This window comes from Struthio camelus, chromosome 1 (genome assembly GCF_040807025.1).
Source record: "Struthio camelus isolate bStrCam1 chromosome 1, bStrCam1.hap1, whole genome shotgun sequence".
Classification (NCBI taxonomy): Eukaryota; Metazoa; Chordata; class Aves; order Struthioniformes; family Struthionidae; genus Struthio; species Struthio camelus.
In genome coordinates this window covers 97,214,646-97,242,367 of record NC_090942.1, presented here as the reverse complement: position 1 = coordinate 97,242,367, position 27,722 = coordinate 97,214,646, and the positions used below count along the sequence as shown (strand labels likewise).

Genomic DNA, 27,722 nt, shown 5'->3' with positions numbered 1-27,722 from the left:
TCAGCACAACGTGAACATGTGCCAAAAGCTAAGCCTTGTTTATTACACAGGTTACCTTTGGGACCAGGTGAAACTTAAAGAGCTGTGGGAGCTGTTTGGTTCACACTCATTAACTTCTCGTCTCTGGCACTTATAAACCTCAGACTTGGCAGAATAAGGAGCAACTGGACCTCAGATCTTACCCAGAAGTGGCAGCATAAGAGCTGAACTATTTCACAACTCTGTTTAAACAGGATTCTAGTTTAGTTTGCCCGTCAGGCCCAGAACAAGTATAATAATTTTACAACCTATGTTCAAAATTAGGCTGCAAGTGAACTAATAATGTTGTAATTCAATTTAAAAAGATAGATCCCCAACATGTATTCAAAATCCATCTATTTTAAATTTTCACTTCTCTTTACATAGGCAGGCCTATGCAAATGATTTCTTAATTCTTTGTACAACTACATATACAGCAGTAGGAAATGTTTTGAGACAGAATGCCAATGCTGGCTAACATCCTCTGATATGCAAAAACACCACTAAATAAGATGAAGTTTCCCTACACTCCAGATTCTTTCCAACCTGTTTCCACAGCTGTTGGATAAAAAGTATCAAAAGTTAAAATGGAGAAGCACTTGAATCATAATTGCCATTATCTGACAAATCTCACTAGAAACCAATTTGTACTAAGAGAGACTGAAATTTCCAACTGACAGTCAAAAATAACTACTGCTTTCATGAAAACTTAAAAAAAAAGAAAAAAGAAAAAAGCCCTCCAATTTTTTATTTCTTTTCACTGGAAATGATTAAAAGCATTTTACCCTGGATTATTAGGGGCCCATACTGAGCTGAATAATCCAGGGCAAAATTGCCCATATGACTGAGTGAAACAATGGCTTCTTTATTAATATTTTAAAGACTCCTGAGGGAAATGCTGTACAGCTAAAATGCCCTCAGTGAAAGGTTCATTGCCATGTTATGCACTTCTGCTGTGTAATGTTTTACAAGCTGCACTGCCCTGTGAATGGGGAGAGCTAGTTCTCAGCTGGTAGAGGCAGCTTGCATAACACCAGACAAGTTAATCGGTAACGAGCAATGCAGGAGACCTTTGTTCACAATGCGACAAGCACGAATTCCACACTAAGCACATTGACGCTTCTGAGGGTTATTCATTGACATGCTTCATTAAATTGCTTGGACTATACCTTGATGCACCAAAAAGATTAGTTTAAGCATAACTGCATCCCTCTGATGCCTTCCATCCTAAACAGTTACAGTACAACCTAAGCCTACAGATCAGCTCACTGCTGGTAAAGGATATGGCTAGACAAGGGCAGCGAGCAGGAAAGAAAGCAGCAAATATGAAGTGCAAGCTGGCCTGCCAGCAGAGTGCTTCTATAACAGGACTCTGTGCTTAGAGAAATGGTTATGGGGAGCATTTGCTGACCCCCTCCCCCAAAAGGGAGCACCTCCATGTCCCCTCTAAATAGCTACTAGAACAACCCCGGCACAGTAAAAGCAAAGGGGAAGGAGGTACAAGGAGCGCTGCCCTTGGCACCACGTGGAAAAGCAGAGCTGAGGATTGCTGGCTTCCAGCAGTTTGAAGACACACTGCACCAAAAGCCCAGGAGCAGCACAGCTCTTCACACGCTTCACAGCATTTAGTTAATACCAAGTCTAAGGAGACCAATACTGCGCTTTGCATTGCCCACAGCACTTGTCTGGACAAAACCTATCTGCTGAACTGGCCCATCCTGTCACTGCTCAGCATATGTTATCACCTCCCCAAGGCTGGATCCAACTAGTTGAACTTCCACTGCCTCTGCTGGGTGAGTTTCTGTCCATCAGGCAACTGCAGGAATCCGTACAGCTAAATGATATTAGCTGTTTGCTTAAAGGCCTTAGAAACAGGAAGCCAGTATCACTGGTGTGATCAAGCAACAGAAGAGCTTGTAACAGTAACTTGCACAGTCTGGCAGTCCACAGCCTCACTCTTGAATACCACAGCACATTTGAAATTTAATGAAGTGATAAGGAAAAAAATCATCATGACAGCTCTCTCAAAAGACAAAACCCACCCTTGTTTGATAACAGCAAAGTGCCCCACTTAAATAGGTCATTTTCCTGTCTGTGGCTGCTACAAATAGTCCTGAGGCAAGGGAAAAGGCCAGCAGATGATATACAAGGTTACAACTGCTGCCTGACTGGAAAGACCTGCAATGCTGAAAACTGTCACACCTCCCTCCAGGATCCCAGTCCCCAAGGGAGAGCCTCATGGCACCTGTCACCACCCTGAGGAGTCACTGGTATGGGCACTGATGGAGATGTAAGACCAAGAAGGAAGCTGGCACGCCTTTCATACCCGTGACAACTCCTGGCACAACAGCCCATCCCATCTGCTGTTTCACAGCTCACATACTGCACACATAGAGGCTACACATATAAGCACACTTCCGCAACAGCTACTATGTTATTGTCTGCTACAAAAATTAGTCACTTCACAGCATCTCCCTCGGCCACAGGGATAAGGTGGTATCTCCCAGAACTCAAATGATCTTACTCATCCCCTAAGAAATCCTTTCTGATGCACATCTGACTGGCGGCAGCATCCTCTCTCTCACTCTGTCTCTCTCTCTCTTTTCAGATGCATATGTGCACATACACGTGGATGACTATTAAGCATTTTCTAATAATGTGAATAAGTCCAATGACTTTGACTCTGCCCAAACATCATGGCATAGGAAGACAAAGCTACTGCGGCCAGCTCAGACACAGCAGACTGCTTCTCAGCGGAGAGCTCTTTCAGGTTACCCCAGAGGTTTGTAGTCTATCAGCCCCGGAGTGTTTTGCAAAGGCCATTTATGGAAGTCTCAAAAAAAAAAAAAATCTTAAGGCGTACAGTACGAGGGACAACTTACAAGCAGAGCATGATGAACCCCAGAAATGCTAGTTTTGTTGTAACTGCAGGTTCAAGATAACAGTTTAATGGTTGTAGATTATGTGGATTCCTGCATAATCCAAGAGGTGCTCAGATACTTGAGATGCAATGAACTGAAGTGTGTGCACAGCACCACCTCCTGTGGAAAGTTTTACTCACTGCATTTCTAGTGATGCAAATAAGACCTTCACTGACTGATTTTTAATTTGCCCTCGTTTCTTGATGGGGGCATATAAACCAGAACGTCTTTTAGCCACAACACCTTATTCCAAGTATTTCAGTCAGAACCAGTCTAAGAATGACTAACTTCAGTGAAGCCTTTTTTGTCTAGAGAACGCTGATTCATCAGATCCAAAGATTTGTAAGCATCTGTTTCAACAGGATACTTATCAGAAATGATCTTCAGGTCCAGGATGGTGAGCTGAGAGACAGAATTGTCCTTCACTGTGTGCACATGAAAGACAGACTCAAAACTGTCCCAAGGCTGTTAAATAGAGCACTCGCTCAGCACATAAAACACGCATGTTGCAATCCTTGCACTACTTGACTCAGAAGGGATGCGAACCCAGATGAGTGCTGTAACCACTTGGCTGGCCCAAATAGCACCCGCTTCACATAAAACAGAAAAAAGTCTGACAAGAGGTAGAATGTCACCTACTTTGGATATGGGAGACAAATGCAAATCTCTGCTTTGAATGAAGGTCCGAGGCAGTGACATCAGTTGATCAGAAAAAGCTGTTTTAGCTTTCACCTATCAAACTCCATCATCCCATAAATATTCATGATCCTTTCTTTACCTCCTCTCTCCTCTCCCCATTCAAATGAGAAACCAATGGCAAACTGAGAAAACAGACTATTCTAAGCCATTCATCTCTATCCATTGCCATTTGTAAAAAATACATTTTTACACAGATATGAGGACACACAAGTCTATGAAATGTATAAATAAGTGTCTGATCCAGCAAGTCAGAGAGCTCACCCAAGAGTTTTCAGGGTGATATTCTCCCTTCTCCCATACCATTCAATTAGAAATAAAAGAGGCAGTTACAGTTTTACATCTGATTTTTCTATCTGGTCAGTGGCGTTTTAGGCTCAATTGCATCTTGCCTCTTGTCTCTTGAGCCAAAATGAGTTATTCATTAACTCTAATATGCTTTAGTCACTACCTAAAACGTAAAGTAGTTTGTAGTATAAAAAGACAAGAGTTCAGGGTCAAACTGGTGGGAGCAAGCACCAGTGATACATATATATTTTTAAAATACATATAAAGTCTCTCTTTTAAAGAGAACTTATCTTTTTTTTTCCTGGTTCATGGAAGAGAGAACCAACAGACAACGTTGAAAAATTACTGTCCTGCATTAATTAAACTTATATACCTAGTTTTAGAATAGTAAGCTGACCCTTACTTACTTGCTTGCTTAGCCCCTGAGCTTCCTGAGACAGTGCTGTTCTCTCTCCTTCCCCCAAGTACTCCTTGGTCATGATTTGTGGGAGTAAGGTCACTGCCTTCCCCTTCCTAGTGACCTTCAAATAAGTCTGAACCACTCAAGTCACTTGCAGTTTGGCTATTAACTTCAGGGAGCATCTGACCCAGCCCTCAGTTACCTCTCTCTTGTATCCTTTAAGAAGTCAAGGATATTGCTCCATTAATGGACAATCAGACAGCAGCTGCCCTTATAAGCACTTTTCAAATTTATTTTGATTAGATCTTAAACTACGGGTGATGGAAACTGCACAGAAAAGGGTGTAGAAATCTTAAAGTACACAGCTCCTGGCATTAAGGATACCTAACTTAACTGAGTCCTCAGAAAAGCACCCTTCTGCACACAAACACTCCTTTACTGTGGAGTACGCTCCTCTACTGAATATTGCATTTTTAAGGCCCATGACAGGACACTAGGTTAACCAGATTCCGCCCCTTTCCATCTTCATTTGGTTCTGGAAGATCAAAAGTCACAACAAGAAGTAAGCCACAGACCAACCTATTCAGCTTCCCATTCACAAAACGGCAATAGTAACAGTGCCTATGACCATCTTGCCTGCAAGGTCTTTAGGGCACCACTGGACACTGGTAGATGTGCATGGAGAACATGTACCACAAGAGAGTCAGGACTGTGATAGGAACCTCTGATAAGCTCCTTCAGAATTACTAGTATCAATATTCTACACGAGGCCGACAAATACGATAATTAAGGCTTTCTTTGTACAAACCCACAGAGCCATATTCAAGCTCAGAGATACTGGAAGTTGCACTTGGCAGCCCTTAGACTTGTAAGGAAAGGCTGCACTGGAAATGGAAATCTCTGGAAAAGGATGATTCAGACATAAAACATGGTCAGTGTCGTACAGAAGTTCTGAACCCAAAACAGCAAACATCCTTATTCACTGTACATCAGACTCGCTCTGCCCACTTTTGGCTGAGGTCCACCTCTCCAGTTCACCAAGAGTTTCAGAAAGCTTACAGCACAGCATACACTCTCCAAGAAAGCTTACTCACCTAAGGGCAGAATTCAGAACAGTAATTAAACTATTTTCCTTTCATCAAAAATTAAAATATATAAGATATATATAGTGGGAAGTGAAAAGAAAGAAAAAAGTGTTAACAATTTCACATCGTTATTTGTAACAATGAGTCTGCATTGTTTTCTAAAACTAGTTGCATTTAGTATTGCATTTTAGGGAAAGGAAATACAAATCAGAACATGCTCAAACAGAATTTCAGAGCCAAATACTTTCACATCAAATTTTGATAAGTGGCTTGGTCAAACTCACATAAAATCAACACCAGCCTTAGAAATGAAACTCTAAGGCTCTTGTGCCTGAATTCTGATTTCTAGACTGTACCTTTTACTTCGGGAAAAAACGTGTGCAAGAATTTGCATTTAGGCTGGTTTCTGGAGCTATGCTGGATGATACCTGCAACAGAATATTAATACTGTACAAAAACAAAACCACTTGAAGAAAGGAGAGCAACTGCTAGGCTATTCCTTTTCTCTGAGGATTTGAAAGGGATTGCTCATCTTTGCCCTGTAAACCTAGCAGCCTAAATTTCTCTCTGAAATGTCAGTCAACGAAAGTATAGCAGGGATGTATTTACTCCAGACTCAGCTGCCCTACAATGATACCATAAAGCTTTTACAGAACAGTTGTATTGCAGCAACAATGACATCTCCTACCAGAACGTGGGCATAAGTACAGTGCTAACTCTGTACTGAAAGAAGCAAGTTCCACTGCTACCACTTGATGGGGGAGCCACCAGAGGTCTGCCAAGGCCTTTCTCCTCAGTGAAAAGCACCTTATCTAACCCTGAATTCACCTTCTCCAAAGCCAAGAATAATTGCTCTCTTAAACTCAGTGTACTAAAACATTCAGTTATCCATTAAAGAATAAGAATACTCACTACAATTTACTGAGGGGCATATTTCCTAGAAATGTTAGTCTGGCTCAATGCCTTTGGCTAAAGTTTCCTTCTTTGGTTGCCTCGCAAGGCACACGCTCTACTCCAGCTCAGCATGTACAGCATGGATACAGTTATTGGGCGAGAGAGGAGAGGGTCTATTTTCTGCTTGCCAGCAAATGAGACCTCTGCCACTGGTCTGAGCGGCTCTCACAGAAAAGCTTAGGGAGGAAAAAGTCTTCTCCAGGATGATCTCTGCACATACTGTATCATTTTTATTTCATTAGATGTGACAAGTTCTTGCATTTAAGCAAATCCAGAGGTTCTTTCTTATTTTGCTTACCTGAGTTTTCAGATAACTACAGTTCTTACAAAACACAGATCTGAAGAATTCCAAGAAGTGCATATGTTCTAGCAGTAAAAAAGGCTTCTGTAGTTTATGTAATGATGCTCACTTGCAAAACAATCAGAACAAAACATTTACTGCTTTACTACACTCATTGAACAACTGATGTCCTTTACAACTGCTGGTTTAGCCTGGGCTGTTACAGCAGAAACAACAGACAGAAGAAAAGTCACATTCTGTGCAACAATTATGTCTATGGCAGAAGTCATCTAGATTAAAAAACAAAAGCAAAAAAAACACCCCTCTAAAATACACGATTTAAAATGATCAGTCTGCCATGGGAGAACAAAGTGTGTACTCAAAGTAATGCTAGAACACAGTCAAGAAGCAAGCTTATGAATCAGCTGTTGGATTCACAGGACATGAACTCATGTAATAGAGATGTTCATAAAAAACTGCAGCCTTAATATTTGTTTTGGAGATGCAATTCAATCACTTAGTCCCACTCATCTCACTTAGAGTAACTGTAAACTCAATTTAAACAACCAGTTAAATGGGGTTACAGCTGCTTTGCACCACCAGGCAGTGTAAAGGATACACACTGTATCCGTGGATGAGAGATGTACAATTCTGCTGAAATACTAAAATGCTCTGTGGGACTTTTTCTTTTTTCCTTCGGGTTTATGCCTTTTTTCTGCTGTCAGCTAAAAGCTGTGATGAGCTATTTTAGACACATGGTTACAAGTAGCTACTTGCTAGTTTAAATCCAGCCTTTATGGGCAGCAACTAAAAATTGTGAACTTTCAATGAGAACTGGGAAATGGTTTGAAAGTTGTTACTTTGTTGATATTGGCTCTAATTCTCAGTGTTAAATTTCAGTATTCTATTCTTTAAGCTAGACGCAATTTCTTGGTAAACAGCACTTTAACCCACAGATCTAATTTTACTTCATGAAGGGAGATGACAACAACAGTTAGCTCTTCCTCTCCCCTTAACAAAAACACAATTTGGCAGTACAAAATGTATCCAACCTAGGAAAACTCTTGCTGCTCCACCATTCTCCTATAGTCTGACAGCAAAACACTCACAAAATACGTGTAGACAGTACAACAGAAGCTTTGCGTGTACTGGAAAAATCATCTCCATTAATGCAGAGATCTATCCAAGATATACTGGCATGCCACTTTACAGTCTCATGCACACTTTAGCCCTGCGGGCAAGGGATTAAGCAGGTGAGCTTGTTCCGGGTTACACAGTGAGTACTTCTGTCTTTATAAACTCCCTTAATTTAATATTTTTGGCATTTCATTGGACTTTAATGAAAAAAATGCAAAGTCAAGATCAGATAATAACTAATAAGTTAATATAAACCACAGGAAATACCTACTGATGGTCATAATTATGACCATTGACAAATAAAACTGGTCTTTAACTGCAGGATTTGAATCCCTTGTGCCTGTAATAGTCACAAGCCTAACACAAACTCTCTATGGAGACAGCCCAGATCAGGAGCCATGGTGGTCATCCAAGAAAAGGCTCAGCTGGAGTCTCTGCAGGAGTACTCTTAGGCCCTGGCATCCCGTCCCCAGTACAGATTGAGCCAATGATAAGTTTCTTAGCTTTCATTTCATTAAATACTCTGCTGTACTATATGCTTTCAAAGAAAGTGCATGAATGAATTTTTTTACAGTTTCAGAATTCTGCCTTTGACTTACGCAGATAACTGGGTCAATTGCTCTTAATAAACTCTCTGCTTTTGTTTCTACTTGATCACTGGTCTCCACTGACTACTCCACACACAAAACATTTAAACAACTTAAAATGATGTCAAGTACAGATTTTCATTTTAAAGCCACCTGTGATATAACAGCTTATGTTTATTTACGAGATCTTACCTCCAAAAGTCCATCTTCGGGTAGGTCTGTGCAGTGGACAGCATTCTGAATCTTGTTCTTCCCAAAGACAGCACGCAGAGTTCCAGGCCGGAGGTGACGAGCTATTTCCTGTTGAACACAAGAAGATCGAAGGACCTTGTGAACCACGTTGTTCCCTTATATCATGGATGCAACAGAATCCTACCAAATAAGACATGATTGTGATATCAATTAATATACGTATGGTACACATGAATGAAATGAAGGAATGAAAATCAAAAGAGAAATTCCAGATTGCATCATATGTATGCACGACTGCCGAAAAGACAGAACCTAAACTGTGAAAACTGTCTGCTTGAAATTGGGGCTGTCAAGCCACCCTGGGTGGAACTCAAGGCCATTCATATTATAGCTTCCTGGCATTTGTATTAACATAGGTAGCTTCTGTTAACAAGTTTGCAGCTGTCAAGCACAGAGTGTACCAGTCCTTCGTGAGCAGACACAAACGCACCAAGTTGGTAGAGTGCCTCCCCTTAAACCGAAGGAGACTGACCCTTTGCCTCAAAACTCAACATGTGAAATCAGACTACTGAACAATCTCTCAGTCTTCCTCTCTGCTGTGCTCTCGGACACTGTGACTAGTGCCAGCATCTTCTTCACCTAAAAAAAATGTGTCATCCTTGGTTTCATCCCCTCTGAAGATTAGCACATTCAGATTTTCTATATCTTGTTCCGTTTCCTGAAGATGAAATTTCAGCCTTCTTTTTCATCTATGATGCCAAACTTCTCCTGGCCTCTCAGAGCATGTTTTTTATTGTTATAGCACATACCACTCAGATCCTGAGATTACCTTGTGCTCCTACCTCTTTTCCACAGCAAATCTCCCATCTTATCCCTCAGAGGGCTACCTTCATTGGCTCTCCCCTCCACCATGCTCTTTTCCTCGGGACATAATGCAATCCCACTGTACTTCTCTGCACTCTCACCTTGCAGCGTTGCCTTTTGTCCCTTTTTCTCTACATCAACCATGTTACACTTTGTTGACCTCTCTTTCTAATACCCTGGAACTTTCTTCCAAGCCTACCTCATGCAAGGTATGCCTACTCTTAAAATGAAGTGGAGATGCCATTAGCCTGTTTTTTTCCCTCCTTAAAACCTGTTGACATTCTCTCTCCTTTCATGAGTGCATTCTGAACACCGCTGGCTGAGAGGGGACAGACTGGTGACAAACTCAGACTACAGCTACTGAACAGAAGTATTCTTCCTTGCCAACAGACCTTACAGCAGGCGGTCCCTGAAAAGACACGCATACACTAGGGTATAATCACTTCTGAAGCAGCCACTGCAGTTTCTCTGGGCCACTCCCAGGTGTTTGTTTCGGTGTCACAGCTGGAGGTTACTGTTTCCACAGCCATGTCTGGGCTGCTCAAGCACTTCGTAACTTTCAGTGTCAGCTGGATTCAAAGCAACTTCAGCCAGCAGTGGCTCTTGGCTGACCTGGGCAACTTTGCACTGGTACAGATGAGAACCACTTGCCTGATGCATGCTTTCCCCTGGCATCCCAACGGAAGTTTTAACTCAGTACAAAGGAACCTCACAAGAGGTTATCTGACAACACCCTTGAGCCACTCTCCAGCTTCATCCACTTGTCAGGTCTCATTTCTAAACTAAGACAATTTGATTTTAAAGGCAAGGTCTTCGCTCAGCCCAACAAGCCCTATTTCCACAGAGTTCTGGATTTTTTCTTGTAATAACTACTGATAAGTATGGTGATCTATTACCTAGTGTCAACCTGAAAAGGCAAACAAATTGCTTTAATGGTAGGAGTTTGTCTAATTCAAAACATGCTAAGTTTCAGTTCCCTGTTGTTACTGGCTACACAGGCTCTTTGGATATGGATTCCAGGGACATTTGACTAAGATACTTTCTACAGCAACCAATTTTTACTTCAGAGGAAAGTTCAAGAGGTAGAAAGGAAGAAAGAAAGAAAGTTCCAGGATAGGAAAACCTCCTCTACAAGGTCCTCATTAAAGGTTTGCAACAAGAAAACATGCTGAGGAAACAAAAGTCATACACCAGTTAACTAGGGCTGTGTGACACTTAAGTCTTTCCTTGAAACAACTGTTGATTCCCGTAATAATTAGCTGCCAGGAAGCTGGTGATAGCATTAGGCTTTCAATTCTTCTAAAGACAGTTTAGACTTATTAGAAAAATGCTTGTGGCTACAGAACCTTTGCTAGTACTTTAGCAAAAACAAACTCAGATCTCAAAGGGTGAAGCTTGGTGTTTCACATTGTTTATCTCCCATCCATGAAATACCTTTGTTGAAACTGTTCCCTCCTCCTATAGTTTAAAAAATATTACTTCCTACAAATCTTTCCCAATTTTTCCTTGATCCACCTTCCTCATCAAACCCACTTTTTTTTTTTTTCCCTCCTGTAAAAGCAGCTGTGGCTTCCTGTTTTGTCATCTACCCCAAGCTTTAATTTCTACAAAACTTTTAGAGGACCTCATTTTTCTTCTTCTTCTAACATTGGCAAAAGCTCCTACTTTGTGATCCTACTTTGATCTCCTGTCCCCCTCCTTTTCCCTCCCCCCCTTTAAAAAAAAAAAAAAAAAAAAAACACACAGGTTGCTAAACATTCTCCTGCACCCTGAAACTCATCACCTTCTGCCTGGGCTTGGATTAGAGCAGAAGTACATGAAGGCAGGTTCTGCGACACTTTACATAGTTAGCACCTCATAAATAAGAATCTGAATAAACCTCTCCTGCCATAAGTGAATAAACAGGACAAGAGATAAGGCAGTCTCTGCTTATATCCGTGTAGCCAAAAAACGACACGGAACCATCAATTACAAAGTTTTACTATTCCTTCTCTTTCCTGTAACACCACTGAGGAGCCCTAGACTGGGAACAAGGCATCTGCGTAGAGGGAAGAATATACAAAGAGATGTATGCACCATGTATAGGTGTATATGTGTATATATGGCTGGGAATCTTGGGAATACTTCAGGGAGCAGGGATGGAGATTCTTACAGAACACAGCACATCTTAAAATATATCCCTCTGTTCCATAACAGGACATCTCCAGAACGTTTTATTTATAGGGCCTCTACTGCAACGAGAGATGCAAATATATTATGTGCTTTTGTTTGTTTGTTTTTTAAGCTTTCTGCTGAGCCTAGTTTCAGGAGTCTTGTGTTTTGCATCTATAGTTTTCAATAACTTTTTGAGAGAAGCCAAATGCAAGGTGGGCTGAAGGGTGAATTAAGAGCAGCTAAAGCTCTACCAGATGTGTGAGAGGAGAAGAGTGTGTGAATGCAGGAACTACACACCTGTGTGCAAGTGAGGATGCCTCAAACTCCTGTCTCACAAAAAGAACATGTCTCTGGGGCAAATCAAGCCAGGGCTGCTGAACCAAAAGGCTTCCTCCTCTTCGGTCTCATTCAGCAGACTATTTGATCACGTTACATCAATCTGAGGTCCATTTAACCTTCAGCAAATGCACCACTAAGCTTTCTGTCTATATTACTGAGAAAACAATCTACAGACGATGGTGCTGTTGCCCCTGTCGTCTTTAACAGAGTAAGAACACATTTTGCCCTAAAACCTGAGGCCTACTTGTCAAGAAATACTTCAGAAAGTTTCTAAATACAAACTGCTGCCATCATTAAAGCAGAATCAGAGTACGCAAATGGTTTCCTTCATCTTTCATTTTACAAGGCAAACCAGAACAGAAGTCTCTTGTTAACAGTGACACATTTTCTCTTACCTGCGTTCCACATGCAGAGCAGCAAAGTCATGTACATATATGGAAGCAATATTAAAGGTCTTACATGCACTTCCAAAAGAGCCAATATTATCAGAAAGTCTTTGTACTTTCTGCATATTGGAAAAAAAAAAAAAAAAACCTAAAAAGACCAAACCATCACAAACAAAACAACCCCTTTCAAAACACACATATACACACACATACTAAACACCACCCACCTTTTAATCCTTATCACAAAAGAAACTGATACAAAGATCTTCAAGCATCTGGAAAGGTTACACTGATATTCTTTATAATATTTAGCACAGTCTTCTGTCCCCTGAGCACTGCTTTTGACCTATAGGTTGTCTTCTGCTGATTCATGATAAAATGTTTATGCCCCCAGTCACTTGCCGGGTGTCTTGACAAGTTCCTCCTACCTTTACCTGAATCAAGTCCGTGTGAACATAGTTCTATACTTGAAACAATGTGAACGTAAGGTTTGTTCAGTAAATTAAATGATCAGGCAAGAACAAATAAGTTTTAAATTGCAAGGCTGTAAAAAGTGCATCAGAGACTTATCTCCTTCCAAAATCAAATTGTTTTTTGCGACAGCAGCCACAAGTACTCAAACCACAGTTTATTTTGTTACAAAAGCCTGCTCAGGCCTGATTAAAAAAAAATGCCTCTGCCCTTCTGTTCTTGTAAAGTCACCCTACCTCTGAACTATCAGTCTGCAGCTCTGTATCTTTCAGAAGCTTTGTTAACGCGTGCACAATTATGTTCTACACTACAGTGTTGGCAGCTTCTTCTGAAGCTCACAAGTCTCTAGATGTTGTTATACCGCCTACTTCTTCTCATCCTCTACGCCCTGCGGCACTTCATTCTCTCTCCTTCACTCCCGCTTGTTCTCTTCCAGTCTTCTATCTGGCAGCCCAAAGGTGCTGCAGTTTTTGACATCACCAACATTTGCCAGCCTGAGATAGCATTTTTATTTATCTTGGTGCTTCTGGTCTGTGCTCAAGCAATACCCATGATAACAGAAAATTGTTTACTGTTGTATATGTGTACACTTCTGCCATAACCAATGGGCCACATTTAGGCAGGAGAAAGCACGAGCAATTTTGACTCAGATGTGAACTAGACATGATGGTGAAGTTTTGAGGATAACTGATACACCAAATATATGTTGGTCAAGAAACAGGGATAAAGATAAAATAACTAGATATGTTGTGGTATTACCTGCGTGAAATAAAGGATATTGAAATTACTTGACAAGTTGAAAAAGGCAGTATTTAACACCAAGAAGCAACGAACCCCACAACGCATCAGAAAAAAACGGTGTAAGCGTGACTTCATTATCAGTTGCTTTACTTAAACCTTTAAAGGTGAAATATTGGTTCTACTGATGCTTTTAAACTGCTTTCTGTGGGTACAGAATTTCACTCATTTACTTATTCACCTGTAAAACAAGGATAACAAAAATACTAGACTGCAAGGGATATTTTGGGATTTCATTAATTCACGTTAACAAAATATTTGGAGAGCCTCCAGTGAAAGTCACTACAGAGTTGCAAGACATTATTTTTAGTCTGAAGATATCTTGGCTGAGTTTTCCCCCCACAAGCACAAGAATAAAATATCTGAGGAGAAGAAAATTTCTAATTAGAGACAGAATTTTACATTTGCAAATGCACCCGAGATATCTGAGCTTCACACTCTGCAAAGTAGAAAAAACTGCTTCAAAATTTGACAAGTTTTCCCTAGCTGAACCTACTTTCGACCATCCACTTAAAGAGAAAACACAAATGGACTGAAAGGCAAAACTCACAAGTCTGCTGCAAACCCCAGAGATCCTTCTCATCGTGACTTATCAGGAGAGAGCGAGATTTCCCTTCCACACTGTGCCCTGAAGCCTCTTCTATCCAACAGCAAGCTTTTCCTTGGAGGCAGCAGTGCTGCCATCTCTTCCCATACAGCTGTGAACAGCCCTGTTCTGAGGGAAGAAATCATTCGTTATTTGTGCTATACCTGTTTTTCAATTGTCCTGCTGTGTTCAGGACTGGTTGTACTAGTCAGTGTCCCTGTGCATACTATAAAAGATGGTCCCTTGCCTGAACAGACATCCAAGCAGACACCAAGAAGAGCAGGAAACCGGAGCAGAATTGATCCCACATTTCAGGGCAGGAAAGCAGGACAGAGACACAGTAAGTAATTTCTCAAGGGCACAAAGAAATATGAAATTCACAGGGAGCATAAGTTCAGCGTCTGGCTCTGAGCTCAAGTCTTCTGAATCCTATCCCACTTCTACAACCATTCTCTCTCTCTCTGATTTAATGCTGCTGTAATTCCTGGACAGCACTCTGATCGATGATAACCCACAGGTGGCAAAACCCAGCCCATGCCAGGTCAGCCTTGGGGAACTTGAGAGCTGCCTTGGGATCATGAAGAACTGGTGCTCACCCCTCTTCCACCCGGACCTCCTTCCCTAGAAAGGGAAAACTTCTAACAACGTGTATACAAGAGAAGTCCCAAGTGCAGATCTGATGCAGCCCATCATACTGTAAGTGAAAGCTGCTAAAAATTCTGCTCAGGTGGTCCTGCAGTAGAACACAAAACATCAGCTTAAACCAAGCTGACCAGCAAACAGCACCCTAAATTATTCAGCTTCTCATTCATTTTATATTCCACTGTTAAAATGCCTTTGTTTAGTTAATGGTGTCCAGAGACAACGAGACCAGTGCTGAAGACTGAAATCTCTCTTACTGCAGTTGTTCTCAAGGCTGTCAGCTATTACAGAAGGGAGGATTTAAAAGAAAAAACAAAATTAAAAAAACACCAGCATCAGAAAAGCAAACTATCACCTGCTTCCTTCTGGTATAGGAGGGAAGGCTCAGGCTACAGCATTTGTTTCTGCCTAATTCTAAGTCCTGGACAACGTAGCTTACGCAGAAAATACTACAAAGTGCTCTGGCCACAGTATATACTTTTTGTGTTATTACAATGGCGTGTAGTGCACACCCTGTTGCAAGGTACAGTCCAAGGATACCACCCACACCACTTAGAAAGCCAGTCAATCCCTTTAAGGAGAAACCCACTTGATAAACTGATGGATCTCCTTCCAGTAGTGGTCAGTTCCCCAGATCACAGAATGGTTGAGGTTGGAAGGGACCTCTGGAGATCATCCAGTCAAACTCCTCTGCTCAAGCAGGCTCACCTTGAGCATATTTGCCAGGATCGCATCCGGATGGGCTTTGAATACCCCCAGGGAAGGAGACTCCACAACCTCTCTGGGCAACCTGCTCCAGGGCTCAGTCTCCCTCACAGGAAAGACGGTTTTTCCTCATGTCATACAAAACTTCCTGTGTTTCAGTTTGTGCCCTTTGCCTCTTGTCCTGTCGCTAGGCACCACTGAGAAGAGTCTGGCCCCATCCTCTCGACACCCTCCCTTCAGATACTTGTACACATTGATGAGATCGCCTCTCAGTCTTCTCTTCTCCAGGCTGAACAGGCCCAGCTCTCGCAGCCTTTCTTCAGAGGAGAGATGCTCCAGTCCCCTAATCATCTTTGTCGCCCTCCGCTGGACACTCTCCAGTAGCGCCATGTCTCTCTTGTCCTGGGGCGCCCAGAATTGGACACAGGACTCCAGGTGAGGCCTGAGGAGAGGGGCAGGATCACCTCCCTCCACCTGCTGGCAACACTCTGCCTAATGCAGCCCAGGATCCCATTGGCCTTCTTGGCCACAAGGGCACATTGCTGCCCCATGCGTAACTTGTTGTCCACCAGCACTCCCAGGTCCTTCTCGGCAGAGCTACTTTCCAGCAGGTCAACCCCCAGCCTGCACTGGGGCATGGGGTTATTCCTCCCGAGGTGCAGGAGCCTGCACTTGCCTTTGTTGAACTTCAGGAGGTTCCTCTCCGCCCATCTCTCCAGCCTGTTGAGGTCCCTCTGAAGGGCAGCACAGCCTTCTGGTGGGTCAGCCACTCCCCCCAGTTTCGTATCATCAGCAAACTTGCTGAGGGTGCACTCTGAGCCTTCCTCCAGGTCATCGATGGATACATTGAACAAGACTGGACCCAGGACTGACCCCTGGGGGACACCGCTAGCTCCAGGCCTCCAGCTAGACTCCGCACCACTGACCACAGCCCTCTGAGCTCTGCCATCTAGCCAGTTCTCAATCCAGCAATCCAGATGAACCTCTTCGGTAGACTTAAAGACTAATTTATCACCAAGAGTACATAAAGTAACAACACTGTGATCTGCTGCTCCTTTTCTATTTGGAGACGATTAGCTCTACTACTTATTTGTTAATCAAGCAGATCCTGAATAAGCAGTCCTCTTGGATAAGAGTTTCATAGGTCTGATCATCCTCTTCAGCTGTTTATTACAAGGGATGTTAAAAAAAAAGCAAAATACATCCAAGAATTGAGTAGTCATAAATTGCTAAATGAAAGACATGAAACCTTTGGGGACAATTCCAGTCAACTTCAGGATACTCAAGATTGCACCATCATCATGGCTATGTGCAAGAGTAGGTGCCCTACTGTCCTTTTTCTGCACAATTATAACTTGCTCTATTACACATTTGTAACATCTTCAACAAGCACCTTTGCATGCTGACTCATGCTCACTGCCTTGTAGAGTGCTTTAGAAAAAGCCCTTTCAGTTTGACAAAGTTTCAGCTTATTATTTTCTTACAATGGTTTTTACTGGAGATAGCATTCCTACTACTTCATAACTGTAGTGCTGCCATGTAAACTTCAAAACTATTGTGTTCCAGCTAGAAATTACAAAAAATTTAAGTGAAGGACAAAACTATTTGTAGCCAACAAAAGCCAGAATCAGACAGGTAGACAAATGCTTTGAATCTATTCAAATCAAAGATTCTGCAAATACAGGGCCTCTTGATAGACCAGGAGGTGTATCTATTCTTTGCTAAGAAACTGGAGGAGAAAAGAATTGTTTGGTGCAGTAACAGTATCATTTTCTTTCCTTGACCAAGTGACCCTTGCACTTCCCATCAGCATCTTCTGAAAACTCTGCTCCATTTCTCCAAGAAAGGACTGGAGTCATATGGAATCTTATTTTTTGCTTAAATGCTTCTTTTCAAGGATTAGCTTTTAGATACTTGAAAATATCACCGCCCAATGTAAAGGGGTGATTTACTCATTGCTATAACTAAACAAAACACAAGGGAAGCAAAGAAAACATCAGCTTAGATACATATTAACCCCAAACTAAGCATGTTCTGGAAAAGGCTCTTACCTTATGCTTTTACAGATTGAACATTTTAATGAATCTAGTCTCAAAAACTTTAGCAGCTACAGTAGAAATCATAAGAGAGCAGTCCAAAGAAGGAAGGGAAAAAAAAGAAAAAAAAGAAAAAAAAAATCACCTACAGACTGTGATCCCAGGAGGAGAATACAACGTAGGAATCCTGATAATCAACTCTGTGCCTGACTGACAAAGGCTATATTTTCATTAGGGGAAGAATTATATACATCATTTTAAAAAACAAAAAACCAAAAACTCAAGTGTTAAAACCCTCCAGCAGGCAAGGTAGATTCATTTTAACCCAGCGTAGCTGGGAAGGACCAGGCCTAGAGAGAACCCTGCGGATTACCTTTAGTCAGCCTACCAGTGGGTAAAACTACATTGTGTATTTGTCTATACCAGGCCGGAATCACACAATCACCTGATATGTTAAAAGCCTACCTCTTTTTCTACTGTGGTGATAAACATATCCGTTCTCCTTAATCCATTCAAGGCCTTGTCTAGACTACTTAAAAGATACAGTATTTTGAAATGTATTAACAAGCTTTATTTAAAACAGCAAGCAAGCAAATACTAATATAAGCTAGGCAAAACAAGCACTCTTAAAACTTTTTTTTATGGTCACCTTCTAAATAAAATACGATCCATCCATATTAGATACTAAACCTGTAACACCGCTCTCTGAAACATGGCTTATTTTCACAGCCTGCACAGAGCCCAAACGGGAAGATGGAATACAAATGGGGTATGGAAGCCTTCGCTTTTGTAAAATAGGATCTGCAGATGGACAGTTAGAAGCAAAGCCTGAGACATAAAATCCAAAACTAAGCCCCACAAAGAAAGTTAACCCTTCTGAAGGCTGAGCAGACAAATTTATATAATTCTCAGCATTTTATAAGCATCCCGCGTTCATCACAGAAAGCTTAAAATGCCACGTCATGTTTTTATTCCACCTACCTAGTGCTTTGCACAGACTCAGCTCGAGTGCAAAGGGAGCCTCTGTGGTCCCTGAGCCAGTCTTTGAGGCTTCTTTCACACCTACCCAGGCAATTAGTCTTTGCCATTTCACATTACGCTAAATGCCTGCACACATCCGCAGAGCTGAAAGGTATAGGCTTCTTAACCAAGAAAAGGAGCTTCTTTAAAAAAGGAAATAAGATATTTTAAGCACAGCTTTAACCTTCATAAAAACAGCTAGCCCTAATACGCTTTGCATGAAAAGGTCTAAAGACCTGCTTCAGGGTACCACGGCACGCTTAGTCTTCTGAGCGGCGTGAGGAGGGCTCTGCGGCTGTGCAGCAACTCAAGGGCGATCGGTAACGTGGGCTGTTAGTGCCTTGTGGCACACCCCTGATTTTCTTCAGCCTTTGGGTAATATTTGGCTTCCTTCCTGTTGCAAAAAAACAGGGCAGGGCAGCAGTCTGGAAAAAGGCATGAGAAGCCCAGGAAGAACTAGCTGAAAGCCAGAGAGAGCCAGCCACAAGGGAAAGCAGATGGGAACAGCGAGGTTTCTGCCTGTCGGGACAGCTTCCTGAGTGGATGCTCCTTTCCAGGGCATACGGTGCCTTTGACAAAATGCTGGTAACTTCTCAAAAACAGTCTCAAAACTGCAGCTGAGAAGGGACTTTGTGGTCAGGGGATACTAAAACATCACAGAGACTAGTAGCAGAGGAAGCGGCAAAAAACTTATATAGGCTCACGGGCTTTCTTAGCAACAGAGAAAGAAAAAACACGCCAGCAACTGCTAACAGGACGCAAACGTACCCCGCTTTCATTCCCCTGCCAGAAGTCTCCAGAACCTTCTCTCCAGAGGCAGAAAGGAGCAGAGCCCTCCAGCCTCATCCCTCTGAGGGGTAATGAGCCTGTTATCAGTGCAATGGCTGTTATGACCTAATTTACCAAATGACCACTGAATCTAGTCCAATTCCCACCCAGGATTTCTTCACACAGCAAATGAAACCCTCTGAGCTGTTGTGAGTCTGGTAGCTCTGGAGCCTCAGACAGCAAGTGGGAAATGCAAGTCTTGCTCTGTCTGCAACCTTGCCAACACGCCTCAGTCACGGTGGATTTAGAGCAGAGCTTTGAGGGCTCTGTCAGCATTCAGGCTCCTGATGACAGAGACTGCTGATCACCACCAATAGCAGCCATTTTCCACATATATGCACCTTCCCATTAGGAACCAAAGTGAGCCTATGAACTCCAGCTCCATATGACGCTCAACAGCCATCACCTGACAGCAACCTTCAGGCAAAACCAAGCCACGTTTAAAGCAGCACTGACAAACAAAAGGCTCCACTGCGACTACAGCTCCCTGATTTTGGTTCCCAACTCCCCACAAAGGCATATTTCAGTGAGGTTGAAGTCCCTCTTCCTACCAGAGGACTTCATGTCTCCCGCAAAGGGTGACTTTGAGAAGTCAGTGCGTGAGAAACAGAGCTCCAGGCAGGTCACCTCAAAACTGTGACCAGAGCGTGCATTCTTGCCGGTACAAAGCACGCACACAGGTGACAAAACCAGCCTGCGGATGGGGGATGCAAAGGGGTTGGCAGGCCTTTGCAATACCTAGTCAGAAACGAGGAACACGTCAGGAGAACTTATTATGAACACAAACTGATGCCCGTGAAAAATTAATTCTAGGGTTCTGGATTCTCAGCTCCTCCCAGGGCTAGATACAGCTTTGACAGGAAGAACAAAAGTGACATTTTTGTATCAGTCTGGTTCCTGGCACAGCCAGTGCAGACTTCAGCCACTTTAAACCAGGGAAAGTAAGTTACCAGGACAGGTGTGGGGTTTGCCGTCCACGCAGGCAGGGACGGCAAGCTGTAAACTTTTTATAGTGGTTTGCAAACCACATATCAACGTATCTGACACTGCCAAAAGCAGGGGTGGCAACTCATGGTGATAGTCCCATGATGGTTGGGGATCATTAGAGTACAGCAGTCCTTTAACAATACTTCCTTGCTTTTAGATACAGTCTTAATAAGCCCCCTGCCCACACATACAGGGGTAACACAGAATAAGGGAGGAGAAGTCCTGAACTAACCAGACTGCAAGCTTTGTGAACTAGCAGGGCCAGCTCAGCAAATGGGGGCTGCACCAGAGGGAGGAATCTCTCCACAGGCATTTACCCAGCCAAAAAAGTTTTCGCGTCGCCTTAGCACTAGCTGTGCAACTTTTCATTAGGCCTACAGAGACTAATGTGGAAATTAAAAACTGAAAGGATGGAATCAGATGACTGACCCTAAATAGCATCTAAGCAATTCAATCATATCTTTCCCATTGCTGGCCTTAGACAGCAGGACATCGTAACTGTTATCGATCTGTTTGCTACTCTAGCTGATAATGGTCTGGCACTGAATGAAAATTTTTTTATCATTACATGATTCAGGCTATCTGCAGGTAATTGATTCTTTGATGAGGAAGAATTTCATGTCATCAGATTAACAGATCTCATTGAAGCACATTATGCATTTTGCTGTCAACAGTTTGACCAGGGCTCACTAGGTTACTGGGACAATCCACATTGAAACAGCAATGAAGGTATTACCAGATAGTGAATACAAGATGCCTGGGAGCTCAAAAGTGATCTTTATATATTACCCTGAACTACTTTTCATATTATGTAATACAAAAATGATATGCTGCTAATGCATTTCTAAGACTGAACATGAACTTTTTGGCCTCATATGTTGTTCCTCTTAGTTCCAGAGATTCACAGAGAGTCTACACAAACAAAAATCTTCACAGCAACAACACTGTTTGGCTCTGACTGTTATCCCATTTAACTGATGCGATAACTGAGGCAGAAACACATTGAACCTTTCGTCCAAGGTCACACAGTCAGGTCAGGACTGGAACTAAAGCAGACTCCAGCTCTTTCAGTTCACCGATTTGTTTTAAACCCCCTAATCTCCCCTTCAGCTGTTTGTCATTGATGCAAAAAAATACAAAAATGTGTTAACACGCTGTTACCCTTAAAATGGTAAATCCTCAATGTAAAAAGATTGCAGGTTAGAATCTAAGACATATATATGAAATCCCTTTTCAACCCACTGGATGCAGGAATACGGCAGCAGGTCCCATCACTCTAACAATATCTCACAGTAGAGGGTACTTGCGTCACTTTTAATGAACTGCCAAACCTAACCAAAAGCTCTTAAGACTACTAAAAACTAAATAATCATCCAGGAATATGTATCTGATATAGATTCCTGGTACCACATGCTATAAACAAGCTTTTTGTTTGTACATGAGAACAATTTAAAAGAAGGGTAAGACCAAAATATAAAAGTAACATTGCTCGTTTCCATAGCATTTTACAAATGTTTTACGAATACTAAGTAATCACTTCAACAATTCCCTGACAACACGTGACCAGAGGCTGTTTCGATAAAGAAGCTGCCTCAAGAGAAGGTAAGAGTGTGATGTGTGCTGACTTAAGTACTAATACAAGGCCTCTTAACTGCTCCAGAGGCCAAAAAACACACAAACATCAATTAAATTAAACATCGATGCTGGCAAGCTCAAGCACTGTTAGGATTCCCTGGCAACCATCCCCCTGCTCCAGAGTTGCAGCTTTTGTGCTAGCCCTTTGCTTCCTGATCCATGCGCGACAACAGACATCCAATCCTTTTCAGTCTTGTCAGGAGCCCCTACCATTTCCCTTCCCTAACTATGTCCTTATCCTACACTTACCGTGGAAAAGCTTTCTGTTTTTTTTCTATTGTGCTTTAGCAAAACAGCTTTACTGATAAGGCACACTGTGCTGTGTTTACTCCTACCCCTCCACGCAGTGCCATTTCTTTAAAAGAAATATATCCTCTTTTCTATACAACTTTGGCTGCAGCTGGCAACTCTTCTAAGTGAAAGTGAAAATACAAATATTACATTCCCCCTTTAAACTTGATCTATAAGCATCTTCCATATTCATGAGCTTTATTTCTTAACTGAAAAAATTTCCACTTCTTTTCATGTCAGACAAATAAAAATACGTTCCTTTACATGTTGAAAGGGCTAAACATTGATATTCTATTGCTTAAAGCGTATCTTTTCACGACTATATCCCACTTCCTGAAAACGCTCAGATACATCTTTCCTCCTGCTCTTGATTTCACTCACAGTACTTTTCTCTTCAGCCAAATAATTCCACAAATTGCCCTTTGTAAATGTTGTTCCACAGTGATCTCAGCTGTGTTCTTTGCATTTTATTTTATAGGTATCTGTAGAGTGCATCAGCTGCAGCATAAAGCTACCACTTGAGCAAAAAGCAAACCACTGGCTTAGGCACCTCAGCCTGTCAACTGTCAAATAAGACTCTCATCACAGAATTCTGATTACATGAGCACTCCTTACAACATTTCTCGAATTCCGCTAAACCAGACTCCTAGTTACTGTGGGAAGAGGCAGGTACCATAGATATGAGCTCTCAGCTGACTATTGCCTCATTTTAAGTACACGTCAAGTCTAAGAGCCAAGTGTGTGATTACCTCAAGCCATTCTTCCATCCACTGGAAGGCATGAAAGCTCAATGCAGACGTATTCCAAGCTATTTAAGTCCCATAAATTCCCAATTTTCCAGCACACTTCAGAACCAAGCAAAGACAGGATGCAGCTTCCAGGTAGTTTATAAAGGCCGCTCCAAGCAAAGTATATGCAGTACTGCTAGAAGAAGGTAAGAAAAGCATTGATATTGAGAGCTTTGAAAGAGAAAATCATGCCTTTATTGTTATGACGTTGCACTAAAACTGAAGAGATGAGAGTTCATTCTCTATCCTTGACAGAGACCTTTTAGATGAGATGCCTGGATTCCTCACCAACCTTGGATAATTCATTTCATTTCTAAGGCTCTTTCCCACTTGTGAAGATGAGGGCAATACTTTCGTTCTGTCATCATTTGTCAACTTGCACTCTAAACCATTTGGAACCAAAACCCCCTCTTGTTTTGCATATGTACATACAGCTTCAACTGAATCCTAACCTTTGGTGAGGTCTCTTCATGTTAGGATAATAGAGTCAAATAAATCTCTGGGCAGAGCACTCAAGATAATCAGGGCACTGCCCCTTTGGTCTAAGTAAATTTTGGTCTCTGTGGGGTTTGAACTGCCTCCCACAGTCCTAAAAGCAAAGTTCTCTGCAACTTGCCGCAGCTCACATATTGCACAATATGGAGTCTTGGAAACCAGGGGCTGGGGTTGGGAGCAGGTTTAGGGATGACAAGAAGCATCTTATTTCTGTTCTTCAATTACAAAGTGATTCACTGCCAACAGTGCCACACACAGCTGCTTTTGGCTTACTAGCTCACAGAAGAAACATTCGTCATCTGAGCAAGTCAGCTCACTTCAGTTTGTCTGTAACAGAAACATGTTGGCAGCAGGGAAAGTTACTATGTGCCAAACAATCATGGAGGAGAGCACTCTCAAAGAGAAACACAGAGGCTCCAGCTAGCAGAAAGGAAGCCATAAGCCCCACTCTGGGGCTCACTTTATTGTGGGCCTAGCCCAGTTGGGAAAAGAGAAACTACAGAGCTGCCTGTTTGAGCACAAACTAATTTACTATACCCAAAAACAAGTGTGAAGGGTTGAAAGTGTTTATTATCCAAAAGGCCTGACCTCTTTTGTGCCTCTCTGTTAAGCAAAAGGAAAGGTACAGAAGAGCTAGTTCTGCATACCTGCCTGTTCACACATACCAACAGCTCCTGCAAAGCTGAAGCTGTTGATCAGATGGTCCAGACCATTAAGACTGTGTTATGCCAAGCACCAGGCAACTCTGAGAAGCCACAGACCTAAAACCAGGCAATGTGCAACTGAAGTGTGGATGCCAGCTGCTGTGAAAAGACCCCAGACAGTCTGCTCTGAAAAGCGTGTCTGGATGGGAAAAAGCCAAGCCTTTGGCAGAACACTGCTAAAGCTCCCAAAGCTGAAAGACAAGTGAAGGACTGAGTGGTTGGACTGCTCACACCAGCCAGAAGCAAAGGCTTACCTAGCTTCTGTCACCGCTCCTGTCACAGCTCTGCCTTCTCTCTCTCTCTCAGCTCTTGTGCTTCTGCTGATCACAGTAAGATTCAAACATCTCCAGACTTATGTCTCCCTAATTCTGCCAACCCCAACTGAGCTAGGGGGCAACGTGGAGTCTTTGATGTTATTTTAGGTGTTGACAATTAGACGCAGAGTATCAAGGAATAAAAAAGTGAAAGACAAATGGCCCCAACAAAAACATTTAGACAGATAAACAGCTTTGTTATCGTTGCCGTTCACAGCAACTTGCAAATTGAGGAAGAAAATGTTCTGCAAACTCTTTGCTCTTCCTCATGATGAACATCCAATTTATGAAGCCTGAAACAAGAAAGCTCAATTCATCTTAAGTGACGTTTCAGTGACACGATGCAACACAGTTAATGTAAATAAAACCCAGGGAAGTGTTACAGTAGCACAATCTTGTGATTACATTGATGCTACCAGCAAGGGAACAAAAGTTAAAGGATATCCTAACCCGTCTCCAAAATATTCTCTGAACTTCAGAACAGTACCAATGGAAACAAAGTGAAATAATAGTACACAGCATTAAAGCAGTAATTTAACAACCTGCATAACAAGATTTAATAGTACCTTCTGAAAAAGGGTTTAAATGATTCAGACCCACCATGGAAAAATCAGCGGAACTCAGAGGCATTTCAGAAATCCCATTCCTTCTGCAAATGCAAATATCTAAATAAAAGTGCTCAGCTGTTCATAGGAGCTCAGTATCTCAAACCTCATAGATTTTAGGGCTTAGCGGAGGCTTGTAGGTCCTTCCTTTCCTTGAAAAATCTATAGAGTCTTGTTTAGACGACTACAGGTAGAATTCAGAGATCTATTTTAACAGTCTATATAAACATTGTAAAGAAATATGATTTTCAAGACAGTCATCAGAATGGTCTGTTGGCCTTTTACCAGGTTGCCCACCAGCTCCCAAAATAAGTAAAGGCAAAAATACCTACAGAGGCCTTCCAGGACAGAGAAAATAAGGTGCAAAGACATGATCATCAGGCTAGCCTCTGTCAAGAGGAAGTTACACGACTAGTCTGGGATCTCGCTACGGGGAAAGGCTCAGCTAGAGGCCTTGCAGTCACAAGACAAGAAAACAAGCACCATAGCTGACCTGAAAGAGTACAAAAAGGCCTCAGATGAGACCATCAAAGATAGAAACAAACTGGCTACACTCCAGGAGTTTAAGCCAAGTATAATTACGGACGGTGACAGCTCACCAAGAGTGCAGCGACCCAGTGGACCACTCACTAGAAAAGTGCCGGCATACGAAGAGAATGTAAGAAGCAGCAAGGCCTGCAGAGCAGCTCCTCTTCTAGCCTGCACGCTACCCATGCGGGGCAAGCGCTCCATGAACACAGAAGCGGCAATGGCGACCCTTTTAATCACGTCAGAGATGGTGTTTCCTTTTTTAAAGTGAAAGGTTTCACGCAGGTCCTTATAGACAAGCATGTTTATGCCACTGTCCATTTTCCAGGTGTGATACGCAACTACAAAGAGGCTCAACACAGGGTTTTGGTCAGAAATTTCAAAATAAAAGTGTCAGAAATCTAAATTAAAACATGAGATGTTTTAATGAAGTATTTATAAGCTGTTTTATAATGAAGGCCTTTTTTGGGGTAGAGAGCTTCACTGACTTGCAATGCTAACAAAATATTATCCAGCTACAAGAAATAGCACTAAATCCCATTTCATTTTTAGTATTGTACAGTTAGATATGTTCCATTTTGAGAATTAAACTTTAAGAAGCTAACTCTTTACACTCATTTCTTATTCAGCCCTAAGCACCAAGGATTAGATAAAAGCAGACCTATGTCCAAATGACATCTCACTTTGATTGGGAAACCTGTATCACCTTTCTTTGGATCCCTTTTATTGAAGTGTGCCCCAGCTGTCTCTCTACAAAACCAAGAGCAGACTGAGAGGGCTGTTAACATTCAGATCTTTAAGATCTGATTTAGACAACTGACTTGCCACAGAATAATTATTACACACATTAATAGCACACATGATTGGAAGGCATTTATTATGCAAGTCAAATTCCAACACTTTTTACTCACTTTAAACAGCACCTTGCGTTGAGAAGTCACAGACTCAATAGGATACTATTAAACGAAGACAAGTAGACCCCATCAGTTACATTTTGTACTATAGCTATAAAACTTGGTCTTCACCTTCATTTATAAACAGAGTGTACTCACATCAGGATCTAGTGTATATAAAGAAATTAAAAAAAATTACACATAGATACAGATCTCTCAAAGATAATACACTATTTGGATGACGCATTTACTTTAGTCACTTGAATACCAGTCCATGGATATCTAGTGCTCTGCATATAGCCTTGCTAGATAACAAAACTGCTATTACAGCTTCTGCTAGCCCTATTTGAGACAGATGCTGTAACCACAATGTTTAGGCAGGAGCTTCTCCGACTCTACAGGCTGGGAATGATAAAAGACTGCTGAGATACCTTAGCCACTTCTTCCTCCAGGACAAGCTACAAACACTCTCTGAAGAGACAGATACATTTCAGGCAAAGAGCACTCTTGAAAGCAGTTATTAGTGAGTATATACACTTCTTTATAGCCCCAAAGAATCAATTTGTTTGTAATTCTCACAGAGAATAGTAGATAGGAGCATGTAACACAGCTGCCTGTCTACTAAATATACCATTAATACAAGTGCTATAAAATCAGTGCCCGAAACTCAAGACATCTGCTTCCACCGAAAGCAGTAGGGTACTCATTTTTACTCCACAGGCCATTTAATTAACAATTAAAACAGAAACACAAACAGTATGGCTAGGTCACTAGCAATAAATTTGAGAGGCAGAAATTTAGTTCCCTCCACTGCTGTCTTCCTGTGCTACCTAGAGAAACCATCGGTTTACACATGCCTCAGTTCCCCAAATAATCAACAATTCCTTCCATCATAAACATGTTGCCTGGAAAAGGGAAAATAGAGAACTTCCCCTTGGATAGGTATCTTTATCTTTAATAACTTAAAGCAGTCGTGATGTCTGTGACGATATTCTGTTATTAACATATCAGCTGTAAGCTTAAACAGAAACATGAAAAGGATATTGCAAGCACAAACAAAACCGCATGTTTGAAAGTTTTAAAGACCAGAAACCT

At 41.9% G+C, this 27,722-nt stretch overlaps 1 protein-coding gene across 5 annotated transcripts in view; it reads right to left on the bottom strand.

Moving 5' to 3' along the window:
- The window catches only part of NME7 (NME/NM23 family member 7), a 98,810-nt gene that overhangs the window by 8,348 nt on the left and 62,740 nt on the right, over positions 1-27,722 (bottom strand). For 4 of the 5 annotated variants that reach the window (XM_068959614.1, XM_068959626.1, XM_068959602.1 and 1 more), the window contains exon 11: positions 8,559-8,666. In XM_068959614.1, coding sequence (XP_068815715.1) covers positions 8,559-8,666 — 108 coding nt within the window. Of the gene's footprint in view, positions 1-5,764; positions 5,837-8,558; positions 8,667-27,722 lie in introns of all 5 variants that reach the window. The other variant, XM_068959608.1, reaches the window with a different exon arrangement.